Source organism: Molossus molossus, unplaced genomic scaffold (assembly GCF_014108415.1).
Source record: "Molossus molossus isolate mMolMol1 unplaced genomic scaffold, mMolMol1.p scaffold_m16_p_11, whole genome shotgun sequence".
In the NCBI taxonomy this organism is placed as follows: domain Eukaryota; kingdom Metazoa; phylum Chordata; class Mammalia; order Chiroptera; family Molossidae; genus Molossus; species Molossus molossus.
Window position 1 is genome coordinate 102,069,280 of NW_023425346.1, and position 13,968 is coordinate 102,083,247.

At 43.0% G+C, this 13,968-nt stretch overlaps 1 protein-coding gene across 13 annotated transcripts in view; it reads left to right on the top strand.

Moving 5' to 3' along the window:
• GIGYF2 (GRB10 interacting GYF protein 2) overlaps positions 1 to 13,968 on the top strand; it is a 127,731-nt gene that overhangs the window by 97,682 nt on the left and 16,081 nt on the right. For all 13 annotated transcript variants that reach the window (XM_036254594.1, XM_036254591.1, XM_036254590.1 and 10 more), the window contains 5 exons: positions 959 to 1,059; positions 3,191 to 3,352; positions 5,534 to 5,692; positions 6,567 to 6,803; positions 12,234 to 12,356. In XM_036254594.1, coding sequence (XP_036110487.1) covers positions 959 to 1,059; positions 3,191 to 3,352; positions 5,534 to 5,692; positions 6,567 to 6,803; positions 12,234 to 12,356 — 782 coding nt within the window. The remainder of the gene's footprint in view (positions 1 to 958; positions 1,060 to 3,190; positions 3,353 to 5,533; positions 5,693 to 6,566; positions 6,804 to 12,233; positions 12,357 to 13,968) is intronic.

The window sequence follows — 13,968 nt, forward strand, 5'->3', positions numbered from 1 at the left end:
TGTGTGTACCTTCTTGGCAGCCACTTATAGTTAGGATGTTAAAATACTCTCCAGTTTTGGAGAAATTGTAAGGACTTTATTAAACAACTTCTTTCTTTGGGTATGATGCAGTCAGGTTTTTTACAAATACTCCACCAGTTTTATGTAGATAATAACATACAGTCCATAAACAGACTATAATAGGAATGTTGGGAATAGAGAATGCTGAAAAGTGTTATATAAGCAAACCTTGCTGGCAATAGCAGACTCAGTAGCCTTCTGTTTGTTTACTTCCACATCTGACCCTTTCGGGTCAGCAGGACCCAGTGTTGTTGGTGAGACCTGCCTAGCCTTTCCAGAGGCCTCCCCAGCTCCAGCTGTACCTCTTTCTCTTTTTTTCCCCTCTCTTTTATTGAACTGAAATTCATATAACACAAAATTAACCATTTTTAAATGAACGACTCAGTGGCATTTGATCCATTCACGGTATTGTGCAACCACTTCGTTTTCTCTAGTTCTACAGCTCTGCCCCTCTTAACCCCATCCTCCACTTGGTGCAATAAGAGGTGTGACTATAATAAATAGGGTAGGCTTTGGGATTTGTGACACAGTGTGGGATTTAAGTCCTAGCATGATCATGTGCTTGCCCTGTGTCTTTGGGAATGTTATAGAACTACCTGTGACCCTTTGCTTGTTCATCTGTAAAAATGGGGGATGTGAACAGATACCTTACAGGGTTTTTTGAGGGTGAAATTAATTCTTCAATAAATGCCTGGTATTTTCTTCCCTTCTAGATGCGTTGTAGGTTATTGATGTAAATTAGAGCCCACTGGCAGTTCAGTTGACTTCAATGCAGAACAGATACACATGATGGAGCTCATTCGGGGACAAGGAGACAGCTTTTCTCGTTATGCTCGTGGATATGTGACTGTATGTGTAAGCTGTGAAATCCTCACTTTTTTCCTTCATTGTTTTATAGTTTGGGAAGGTGGCAGTGTATGGGATCTTCCCCTTGATACCACAACTCCAGGACCTGCTCTTGAACAGCTTCAACAGATGGAGAAGGCCAAAGCTGCAAAGGTCTGGAGCTCATTCTTCCATAGCTGTGGGGCACAGGCATTTGTTTACCGATGTCCAAATCGCTAGCTAGCTGTATTTTTTCCCTTTTAGTTTACTGCTACTTAGAGGGTGTAAGCAGATTCATATGCTGTGAATATATATCCCCCAAAAAACCTTGAACAGAATTAAAATGACAAAGTTTAAGTTCAATTAAAATTGATTGTTTAGTTGGCACATTAATGATCATGGTCATGTATATTGTAGTTACATTATTCATGGTGGAAAATACTTGTTACAAATATAAGACTATAAGAAAATACTCACTACATGGCTTATTAGAGGATCTGTAGCTTCGGTTCCCACCTGGAATCTTTATAGTGATGTTTACATTTCTTAGTGTCCCAGACACATAGCTGAGAGCTCCACATGAACATTAGATCCTGTGATCCATTCACATCTGGAGAAGCTAGGAATCTTGAATTTTGATTTTTAGTACTTGCCAGAAGAGGATGTCTGTCAGCACTTAGTGTCACTGTAATGATTTCTGGGTTTGTATGCCTCTGAGAGACTTGTTCCTGTTTTATACTTAATGTAGTCGTATCTCCTGAGGTAGTGATGGTCTCCTTAGAGTGCCAAGAATGAGGAAGGGATTCATGGTCAGGGTCTGGCTCCATAAATGAGAAACCGTAATTCAAAAAATTCTGGCATGTGTTCGAGTTCCCCAGTGTTTTGTACTGGGAACATATAGATGATGAAATCAAGAGCTTGAAGTCGTGCATGTGTGAGTGCGTGCATGTTTGTGTGTGTGTGTATTTGTGTGTTAACGGGGGATGATGACACACAAACAAGTAGGTCAAGAAAGCATTGTGGGCCAGCTACCTTGTTAGAGAGGTGGCGATCAGAAATTGGCTGATACTTGTGATGGACAGTGACACCTGAGTTAATTTTCACTTGAAGTACAGTAGGATGTAATCCTGTTAAAGGGTTTTAGGCTGACAGAGTAGGAGGAGGAAAATTTAAATTGCAGTTGAAGGAGACAACACCTGTAAAGGCTTGCAAATGCAGAACATACAGGCTAAGGAAACAGCTAAGAACTTTGGTCTGGCCTGGACCCTTGGTGCGTCTGAGGAATGATGGATGAGAGAGGAGACTAAAGAGATGAGGCAGGTCAGTGCTGAGCCTTGTACATGTCATGTTAAAGTTAGGATTTTTAAAAAATATATATTTCATTGATTGTTTTAGAGGAAGGGAGAGAGAGATGGAAACATTGATGTGAGATAGAAATATTGATGTGAGATAGAAACATTGATTGGCTGCCTCCTGCATGCCCTCTACTGGGGATTGAGCCCACAACCCCAGGCATGTGCCCTGACCAGGACCTCTCAGTCCGTGGAATGACGCTCAGTCCACTGAGCACACTGGCCGGGTAAAGTTAGGATTTCTTTTCTGGGTGAAGGATGGTTTAAATGTGATGTAAACCTGGGAGTGATTTTTTTTTTTTTTGGTGGAGGTTAGATGTTGAGCTGGGGCATGTGGGCAGAACTGGATCCTGGGAAACCAGATAAGAGACTCTTACGAGTGTGGATGAGAAAATGAAGGCCTGAACTGCACTTGTGGCCATGGAGCTGGAGACTGGGTGCTGTATTTGACTAGTATTAAGGACATATAAAGGGTAGAATTTGTCAAGTGGTTTGTCTTCAGATTTTAAAGAATTATATAATTTTTTACACCAGTAGCTTTACAAAATTGCTTTTGAGCCTTTTAGCCATATTGTTAGATCTCCAATCAGAAAATCTTTTTGTGGGATGAGCAGAGAAATGGCCACCCCAAGAAAATTGTGTTACTCTCCTCTTGGCTACCTTCTCTTCCACATCTAGGAAATGTGGTGCAGGGGTGGTACGGAGCAAAGAGGCAGGGAAAAGTGGGGTGAGAGTGCACCACGATAGAAGATCATAAAACTGTTCTGATCACTGAGACATATCAGAGCTTCGAGCTCTTATAAAGCTGCTTTCCTGGCCCTGTGGCAGTGGGAGTAACTGAGCAAATGGTGGTGCCTGTGCACTCTGGCTTCTCCCCACAGTGCTGGTCAGTGATGCTGGGGTGTCCCTGTGCATGGCATCCAATGTCGAAGAGTGCTCTTGTGTAATTACAGCTAGAGCAGGAGAGGAGAGAGGCAGAAATGAGGGCAAAACGGGAAGAGGAAGAACGAAAGAGGCAAGAAGAACTCCGGAGACAGCAGGAGGAAATCCTTCGGAGACAGCAGGAGGAAGAAAGGAAAAGGCGAGAGGAAGAAGAGCTTGCCCGAAGGAAACAGGTAATCCTACCTCTGACCATAGGGTTAGCGCCGAGGGAGGGCCATCAGGGTGGCTGCTCGCTCCCATCATTTCACAGGCTGTGGTTCTTGGAGTAGTTTATTCAAGGTCAACAACGGGATTGGGACCTTGGAACACCCTTTAGAAAGAGTGTCTTGTCTACTAATACCCACTGGAGGGAAAGTCCTCAGTCCTAGTAAAACATTAGAATTTATTTTTTTGTGTGCATATTTCCTGGGGTTTTACAAACCAGTTAGATTTCAGAAATAATTAAGTCTTTGCCCAACTGTTCATAACCAGTAACACTGAATATTTTTCATGATTTTTGGCCATTTGTTCTTGGTGAGGTGGGGGTGGGGTTGTGCAGAGTTTTCTATTCATGTGCTTAGCCCATTTTCTAGTGGGATTTTTCAAGATCCCAGTGGAAAGAATCCTCTTTGTAATAGCCCAAAAGTCTAACTTTACTTCTCATTTCCTATTTGTTGGCCATAGGAGGTACTCTGAGAAACAAGAGTCTGTGCCGAGATTAGATCAGAACTACTAAAGCTTCTTAGTCCCACTACATTAACATGTAAGGGCTCTAAGAAGTATTGCAGTAAGGAAATTTGTGTAATTCTGTGATGCTCGGTATTTCCTCAATTATTTTAACAGGGGACCCTTTCCTGTATACTTAATACCTGTGGAACTTTTGTTCTGGGACACATAGCTTTACTCATTACTACTGACTGGAGAACTTATTTCTATCTCACCAGGAATTTTTGGTAGCTGTGTTGATTTGACCTGTCTATACCTTAGGTTTTCAGCTGATTAAAAAATTGGGGCTGCCCTGGCCGGTTTGGCTCAGCGGTTAGAGCATTGGCCTGCGATCCAGAGAGACCTGGGTTCGGTTCCCGCTAAGGGCACGTACTTCGGTTGCAGTTAGTCCCCGGCCCTGGTTGGGTCGTGCGGGTGGCAGCCACTCGATGTGTCCCTTTCACGTCGATGTTTCTCTCTCTCTCTTTCTTCCTCTCTCTCCCTCCCGTTCTGTCTGAATAAAAAATGGAAAAATGTCCTCAGGTGAGGATTAACCAAAAAAAATTAAAAAAAAAAAATCGGGGCTGCCCTGGCTGGTTTTGCTCAGTGGTTAGAGCATTGGCCCAAGCACCAACAGGTTGTGGGTTTGATTCCCAGTCAAGGGCACATATCTGGATTGCAGGTTCGATCCCTGGCCCCATTTGGGGAAGGTATGGGAGGTACCCAGTCAATGTCTGTTTCTCACGTTATGTTTCTCTCTCTCTTTCTCCCTCCCTTCTGCTCTCTCTAAAAAAATTAGTGGGAAAAATATCCTCAGGTGAAGCTTAACTCACACACACACACACACACACACACAAATTGGGGCTGATGGTACCAATGGAGAAAACTAAGGCTGAGTCTTTTTTTTTTTTTTTTTATCCTCACCCGAGGACATTTTTCCATTTTTTGTTCAGGTAGAGTGGGAGGGAGAGAGAGGAACAGAGAGAGAGAGAGAAAAACATCGATGTGAAAGGAACACATCGAGTGGCTGCCACCCGCACAACCGACCAGGGCCGGGGACAAACTGCAACCGAGGTATGCGCCCCTAGCGGGAACCGAACCCGGGTCTCTCAGGACCGCAGGCCAATGCTCTAACCGCTGAGCCAAACCGACCAGGGCTAGGCTGAGTCTTAATGTGGCCCTTTCTAGGAGTAATCATAAATGTAGCTAATGTGGAAGCCAGGATAGACTTCACAGTATAGTGCTGTTTGTATTTTAAATGCAAATTATTTTAACTTTTTAAAAAATCTTCTGTTTTTATTGATTTGAGAGAGAAGAGGGAGGGAGGGAAGGGGGGGGGAGAGACAGAGAGAGAGAGAGAGAGAGAGAGGAACATTGATTCATTGCCTCTCTGTATACACCCCCACTGGGGATCAAACCGGAAACCTTTTTGGTGCATGAGATGACGCTCCAAACAACTGAGCTACCAGGCCAGGACACAAATTATTTTAACTCTTAATGTGTCAACTTCTCAACTTACATATATACTTTTGCTCTGTATGCTTTTTATGTTTATTATTAACAGAGTCTTAGTGGCATATAGCCTGTTCTTTTCTAATTGTGATGTAATGCATTAATTGAGATCCAGAGTTGCCACAACACACACACACACACTTTTTCTGTTAATATAGGAAGAGGCCTTGCGACGCCAGAGGGAGCAAGAGATTGCATTAAGGCGACAGCGAGAGGAGGAAGAAAGGCAGCAGCAGGAAGAAGCTCTTAGGAGACTGGAGGAGAGGAGAAGAGAAGAAGAAGAGAGGCGGAAGCAGGAAGAGTTGTTACGAAAACAGGTGACCAGATGTTTTACTCTTCTCTTTGCTATTTGAAGCTGGAAATTAGTGATAAAGTGTTCAGATAGCCCATTTTTTTTCAAATTGCTGAAAATTACCAAAAGAGACCTAACTGGCTCTTCTTACTTTTGTGATAAACGTCCTACGTGTAATTATAAAAGCTGAACAAAATATTATAGAAGCAAAACAAACAAACTAAAAAGTAGACCATCAGTGAAGAAATCTGAAGAATACATACCCTTAGGAAACCAAATGTGAGATCTGCAAGTTGACAACTTTTGCCTGAGGGTGCGCCTCAATTTATTCTGTTAAAGTGTACAATTGACTGCTGCTTAATATAGTCCCAAGCTTATGCAACAATTAGCAGTATCTAATCCTAGTCCAACCATGCATTATGCCATTACAGGGAGCCAAGAGGGGTAGAGGATGAGTTGAGGAGAGTTCTTCCCAGGGACCTGTGGACCTGTGGACCAGGAACTGAATGGAGTGATCTTGTAAAGTTGCTTTGGTCCAGCCTGGCTGACTTTCTTGATAATCAGCCTCCCTGCAAGGTCCTGGCAGCTTTTCCCCTCAGTGTTGGAACAGTTCCCAGCAAACTTTCCTGCATTTGGTTATGATCTCTTGGAGATCTGTACTTACCACAGGTGTTCAAAGCGACATTCCTTTGATGTAGAAATTAGCAAATCAATGAAAAGTTTACCCTGTAAGCATGCCAGGCCTTTGTGGCTACAGTAAATGTATTTTAAAAGAAAGTTTGACTCTACCTTATATTATCATAAAGTTATGCCTTTCTCTGTCACTTCAAAAGTGATTCAGATTTTTTAAAAAACCACACAATTAAATTTTATTCTCTTTTATCTTTCCTTCTGGGAAGGAAGAGGAGGCTGCAAAATGGGCCCGGGAAGAAGAAGAAGCCCAGCGTCGATTAGAGGAGAACCGGCTGCGATTGGAAGAGGAGGCAGCCAGACTTCGGCACGAGGAGGAAGAGCGGAAGAGGAAAGAGCTGGAGCTCCAGCGGCACAAGGAGTTGATGCGCCAGCGGCAGCAGCAGCAGGAGGCTCTACGGAGGCTGCAGCAGCAGCAGCAACAGCAGCAGCTGGCGCAGATGAAGGTAAGGCCTGGTGTCGGCCCAGGAAGCTGTGTTAATGTCTTAGGTAGATGCTCACAGTAAAATAGTGCTTCCTTCAGTGTTAATGTTACTATGGTTTTTTGATCGATAAAACATAATATGGTGTATGTACTTTGTGTTAGGCCTTTAAACAAGAGAGGAATAAATAGGGCATGAGCAGTGATGCAGGCAAAACAATGTAAATCTCTGTGATTCATAAATCCAGTGCAGCTCAGCAAACGTCAGAGTGTGTACTCCAGGAGTTCAGCACTGCTGAGACAGGAGATGAGAGAAGGTACCTCCCTCAGCAAGCTCACAGCCTGATGTGATGGGGACATAACATTTGGGTGTGTAAATAGGAACTGTCATTACAGGGCTTGAAACGCAGCTGCCTGGGATGAGGGATTATTGAAAATTGGGTTGAAATGATGTATGCAAAGTGTTCTATGAACATTCAAAGCATTATTTGAAGTAGTAGAAAGTGAAGACTGGGAGACCAATAAAGAGAGTGTGATGGTGGTGGTGAGAATGAATAGGAAGGGCCAGCACGGCAGACTTGTATTGATAGCAGTCAGCAAGACTTAGGGACCAGTGCCCAAGCTGGGGGCCTAGTGGTTAGTAAGCTGTCAACGCTGCATAGGCAGTGGGGCTGTCAGTGGAGCTGCAGTGATTGGGAAGGGGATCAGATTTATGGCAGGGTCTGCACAACTCCACATGGGGTCTGTGGTTAGTAATGAGGCTCAGTTTTGCCTGTCTTCAAGAGGCTCACAGGATAGAGACATATAAACAGGAAAGTAGAATGCAGTATGGTGAATATAGAGAGACAGGTGGCCTTAGGCATTACTGTTTTGTGACTGGCTGGATTGGTTCGTGAAGTCCCACTCATTGTGAAGCTTCTGCTGCTGTTCTGGGGGTGCAGCGCTGGGTGTGCCCACAGTCACTCTGGGATGATGTTGGTTTGGACAGGCCTCTCTTGATTGTCTTTTTCCGCATCCAGCTGTCCAGCTCCACTAGTTGCCAGCTGGACTGCTCTTGCTCTCAGAAGTGCCCTGGGCATAAGTTGCTTCATGCTGATCCATACTGGTCCAATCAAATTCTGGCTCCCTTTAAGAGCTGCTTCCTGAGGTCATTATTTGAGGTTTTTTTCTAACCCCAGGACGACTTCGTTCAGCTCTTTCCTTGGTTCTCTGAGACCAAGTAGTGGTCCACAGCACAACCTGTATCTCCAGTGAATTTTCCCATCTCCTCCCAGTTACCTTTTACCTCATCCTCACTGTTTTCCTGCAAGTGCTCTTAGGCTGAAACTTCTCATTCTCCACACTGTTGTAAATGAAGTCATTTCCTTTGGGAAGAGGTCTGGAGCTCTCCACGTTCCAGTCTGTTCTTCCTACTTCCACTCCCAAGCAAAATCTGAGTCACAGCTCTGGGGCTGGGAACAGTCATGTGCTTTTCTCTGAGTGACACCCCTGCTTTAGGAGTCGAGCTCTTGTGGGAGGGGCGGTAGACTCAGGTCTTTTTGGCTTGCCTTTCCTGGTGGCATGGTGGCCTTCTGAGCTAGGGCAGTGGCAGTCAGGACCCTAGTAGTCTCAGTAGTCTCCATTTCATGAGGAGGGGTAGGCATGAGAAGGGCGCCCCCACCTCTCAGCTGTATTGTCCTGTAACAGCCTTTGCATCAGGTAGCTGGAGTCGGGATGAGAAGTGCTGATGTGCTTTTCTGGGAAACCAGCCCACGGACTGGCAGACGAGAGGGAGAGAGGGAAGTCTGTATTCCTGTGCTCATCCGGAATGGAGTTTCTCTCTGGCTGAGCTAGGAGTTGGGAGAGAGTTGTCTTGGTACAAGTATCACAGACTTTTCTTACCAAGTTTTAGCAGATTTTCTTGAAGAAATGTTTCATTTGCTGTATTCTCTTGGGAGCATTCCCAGAATCTTTAAATGATTTTTAAAAAATACTGTCCACCAGTTTTGCTGAGAGTGGGTCCTTGTGCTGTTACACCGGATGTGGACACAATCTTTTTTTAAATAAAAAATAGTGTTGAAGGTAAGATAGCAATGTCAGGGCAGAAAAAAGTAAATAAAAATAAATCAGTGAAGGATGTTAGGCATTCATGGGTCACAAAATGGGCCAAATTTCCCACTGTTTGCTTCTGATTTGGGAGAGAATTGTTCTGAAAAGCATGATTGATAAACTGCAGTTCTGAGTCGGCTGTACAGGATGTTGGTTGAACTGGAAAATGTCCTGAGGCAATGTTGATGGAGTGATGGGGTATTATTTCCTATGTGCAGATAAGATTTAAGGAAAATGATAGCTATCTGCAGACATTTGTCTGTCACGTGAAGACTTAGATTTGTTCTGCTTACTCCACAGAGCAGACCTGTGAATCATGAGCGAAAAGTACAGTGAAGTATATTTTGGCACAGCAGTGGGAAGGATCTCAGAGGTGCCTGAAAGGGAAATAGACAACTTCAGGAGGTCATGCATCTCTTTCTGGTGTTGGCCTAGGTTCTGTGGAAGAGGAAGGGAAGTGGGGAGGGTAGGTTCCAGGATACTATGGGGTGACACATCCACTGGGATTTTATTTTTTTTAAATATGTTTTTATTGATTTTAGAGAGAGAGGAAGGGAGAGAGAGAGAAACATTGATCAATTGCTGCTTCTTTTTTTTTTTATCCTCACCCAAGGACATTTTTCCATTTTTTGTTCAGGTAGAGTGGGAGGGAGAGAGAGGAACAGAGAGAGAGAGAGAAACATCGATGTGAAAGGAACACATCGAGTGGCTGCCACCCGCACAACCGACCAGGGCCGGGGACAAACTGCAACCGAGGTACGCGCCCTTAGCGGGAACCGAACCCGGGTCCCTCAGGACCGCAGGCTGACGCTCTAACCGCTGAGCCAAACCGGCCAGGGCGATCAATTGCTTCTTGTACGCATTGTGTCTGGGGATCCAGCCCACAACCTGGGCTTGTGCCCTGACCAGGAATCAAACCAGCAACCTTTTGGTGCATGGGACAATGCTCAGTCAACTGAGCCACACCACCCAGGGCTCCACTGGGATTTTAGACATCAGTGGTTACTGGCTGATTGTCTAATTGAAAAAGTATGCAAATTCTCTGGTCTCACCTTTGACTCTTCTGATTCATCTAATATGGGGCCAGAGCTTCTACACTTTTATAGGATATTCCCGTGATGCTGCCAGGTTTGAGGTCAACTGCCTTATTTGATCTTGATAGCACCTTACAAGTAGGTCATTTCCTATGGAGAAAAGCATTTGTTTGTGCTCAAGTTTGCTTTCTGAGCCTCCTGTCTTTCTCTCTTAGTTTCTCTCAGTACCCCTCCCACACCCCAACACAGGTGCATTTTGACAGAAATGCCCCTACTGCCTATCATTTTGCCTAAAAACTGATTAGTGATGTTCAGAAGTGTTGACTCATTTGGAGAGCTGTTAGGCAGTATCATTGAGAATTGGAACTGTTTATACTCTTATCCTATCAGTTCCAATTTTAGAGATTTCTGCCATGGAGCCATTGTTTTGGGGTTTGAGGGAATTTTGTTTGTTTTGATCCATGTTCACATATTATTTTTAATAAACATTGTAAGTCTTGTTAGAGTTGTTTTTGTTATTTTTATTTATTGTTTTTTGTTACAGATGCTTCTCATTTTTCCCCCATTGACACCCTCCTCTCCTTCCCCCCACCCCATCCCCAGCTTTGTTGTCTATGTTCATTGGTCATGCATACATGCATGTAAGTTCTGTGGTTTATCTCTTCTCCAACCCCCCCTCCTCTGAGGCTTGTCAGTCTGTACCCCATCTCTATATCTCTGGGTTAATTTTGTGCAGCTGTTTGTTTAGTTCATTATATTCCACAAATAAGTGAGATCACGTGATATTTGTCTTTCTCTGATTGGCTTGTTTCGCTTAGCATAATACTCTCCAGGTTCCTCCATGTTGTCTCAAAGGATAAGAGATCTTTCTTTCTCATAGCTGCATAGTATTCCATTATGTATATGTACCAAAGCTTTTTAATCCACTCATCTACTGATGGACACTTGGGTTGTTTCCAAATCTTAGCTATTGTAAATAGTGCTGCTACGAACATAGGGGTACATACATTCTTTGTGATTGGTGTTTCAGGTTTCTTAGGGTATATTCCTAGAAGTGGGATCACTGGGTCAAATGGCAGTTCAATTTTTAACTTTTTGAGGTACACCATAGTGTTTTCCACGGTGGCTGCACCAGTCTGCATTCCCACCAGCAGTGTACTAGAGTCCCCTTTTCTCCACACCATCGCCAGCACTTGTTGTTTGATGATTTGTTGATGGCGGCCATTCTGACAGGTGTGAGGTGATACCTCATAGTTGTTTTAATTTGCATCTCTCTGATGATTAGTGACGTTGAGCATTTCTTCATATGTCTCTTGGCCATTTGTATGTCCTATTTGGAGAGGTGTTTATTTAGGTCCTCTGCCCATTTTTTAATTGGGTTCTTTGTCTTCGTTTTGTTGAGTTGTATGAGCACTCTATATATTTTGGAAATTAACCCCTTATCTGTTAGTTGTTTTTGTTATTTTTAAAACCTGTAAGATGTCTCACAATTAAAATGCATCCTTTTCTAGCCCAGAACACTGAGGGCTTCTCGTAAGAGTAATCAGGCTTTTTTTTTTTCTTTAAATCTTCACATGAGGACATGCTTAGAAGAAGGGGGGAGAGAGAGAGATAGACAGACAGATATCAATGTGAAATAGAAACATTGATTGGTTGCCTTCTGTATGTGCCCTGACTAGGAATCAAACCTTCAACCCCAAGTATGTGCCCTGACCTGGAACTGAACTGGCAGGCAACCTTTTGGTGTGTGGGATGATGCTCAACCAACTGAGCCACTGTGGCTGTGCAGTAATCAGGCTTTTGTATTCAGAACTCAGATATTTATACTCTACTTCAGTTTATAATTTTAAGGGTTAGGAAAATAGGATTATTGATTAAAAACAAGCAGCTTACTTGTTTGTAAGAACTGTGCCTGGCATCTTACATTAGCTGTCCACCTCAGCTTTCTCTTCAGAAATCTTGGTCTTAACCCTTTCACTGGAAAGTCACATATCATGTCCTTTATCGCCTTCTTGGGTGAAAAATGTAGTTTTCGTTTGCTTGTTTCCCTTAATGTCTGTGTATTGCTGTATATGCCAGTGCTAGATATAACAAATTGGCAATCCCCAAATGGAAGAGCAAGTGAAAGGTATTGTATATTGTAAGCTGCTTTAAAATAATCTTAGGTTTGGGGTAGTGACAGAAAATGTAAGGAAAGGAAGCCAACTGACTGGGAGAATAGTATGTAAAAGGATCGCAGGAGGAACTTGAGTGTTCTGCTTGTACAAGATACAGGGTTGCCTCTGTGTTTCCACATTTCCTCATGCACTCCTTCTGCCTTCCTTTTCTGTTAGCTTCCCTCCTCTTCAACGTGGGGCCAGCAGTCCAATACAACAGCATGTCAGTCCCAGGCCACGCTGTCATTGGCTGAAATCCAAAAACTGGAAGAAGAACGAGAACGGCAGCTTCGGGAAGAGGTAAATTCTAAAAGTAAATGTGGTCTGGTCCAACCATGTTCCAAAATAGCTAGTGTGCATTCTGAGTTAGTGGTAAGTAAAGGTAATTATTGTTGTCAGATTGCTGTGTGTCTGAATTGCTCATTATTGAACTTCTTAGCTTACAATTTAGTCATTTTAGAAAATGACAAGGATCTTAGTAACATTAAGTAACATTAAGATTGGATGACATTAAGTAACATTAAGATTGGATAACATTAAGTAACATTAAGATTGGATAATATAAATATCCAGTTATTTTAAATATTTTAATGTAGCTCTTGAGAGAATAGCTCATGGTGTTTCAGAATTGTGGGTGAGTTTTATGCTGATACTTGTTTGTAAACTTGATTTTTAGAATCCAGAATACATTTTTCTGTAAGGGTGTTGGGTTTTCTGACTGGGCTAGAAAACCGTAAAATATGCCAAGATGAGAAATTAAGTCTCTCCTTATAAGTCTGTTTCTTGTAGTAGTTGTCAGTTGATATCTTTAGGATAGGGAGGACACAAAAGAGTGAAAGAAAAAATGGGAGGGGGGAGGAAGAATACAGTTTTTGATGTAAGAGAAAATGAATAAGTAAAATGGGTTGGTTCAGTATACCATATATCCCTCCATCTATCCATCCCTCCATCCCTCCCATATTTACTGAATATCTACTTGGTTATAGTTACAGTCTGGGAATACAGCTGAATCTAAAATAAAGTTCTCTGCTTCTATAAAGCTTACCCTTTAGTTGAGGGGAGATGACAATAAAAGTTGTTAGTGGCAGTGATTGGTTGTCTAGTTTTAGCTAGTGCAATATGGGAAGGCCTCTGAAAAGGTCTTGAAGAAAGTGCATGCGTGGATATTGTTGGAGGCAGAGCAGTCAGTTTGTTATAATGCAAGTTGTCGTTTTGGACCTGGGTGGTGCAGTTCGCTGATGGTTATGGGTGCCCAGAGAGAAGTAGGAGTTGTCTGTACATGATCGCTGTGTAGTGTTCTCAGCCTCATCAAATGGGTTAGAATATTTCATCTTTAAAATTTTCTAATTTCCCACCCTCTTCAAAAAGAGAAATACTGAACTTACTCCAAAATCATATCTTTTTTACTTATTTATTTTCCCCCTCACCCGAGGATATTTTTCTATTTATCATCAGATAGAGTGGGAGAGAGGGAGGGAGGGAGGGAGAGAGAGAGAGAGAGAGAGAGAGAGATCAATGTGAGAGAGAGACACATCACCTGGCTGCCTCCTGCATGACCCTCACCAGGGCCGGGGATGAACTGCAACCGAGGTATGTGCCCTTGACTGGAATCGAACCCATGACTCATTGGTCCATGGGCCGACGCTCTAACCACTGAGCAAAACTGGCCAGCGCTCATTTCTTTTTTAAAAACTTAACAAATGGATGCATAGCAGAGTATGTCATCTTCTTTCAGAGCTAGAAATTATTCCATGATTTTGGTTTCTGCTGAATGAAAAAATATTAATAGTAGTCATCAGAGTTAGAATCACAGGTCTTGAATGAAAAATAATAGTCATTGTCAGGGTTAGATTCATAGGTCTTATTTATCTTTTTGTCTGTCAGAAGTTAATGATTGCCTCATTTGTATTTT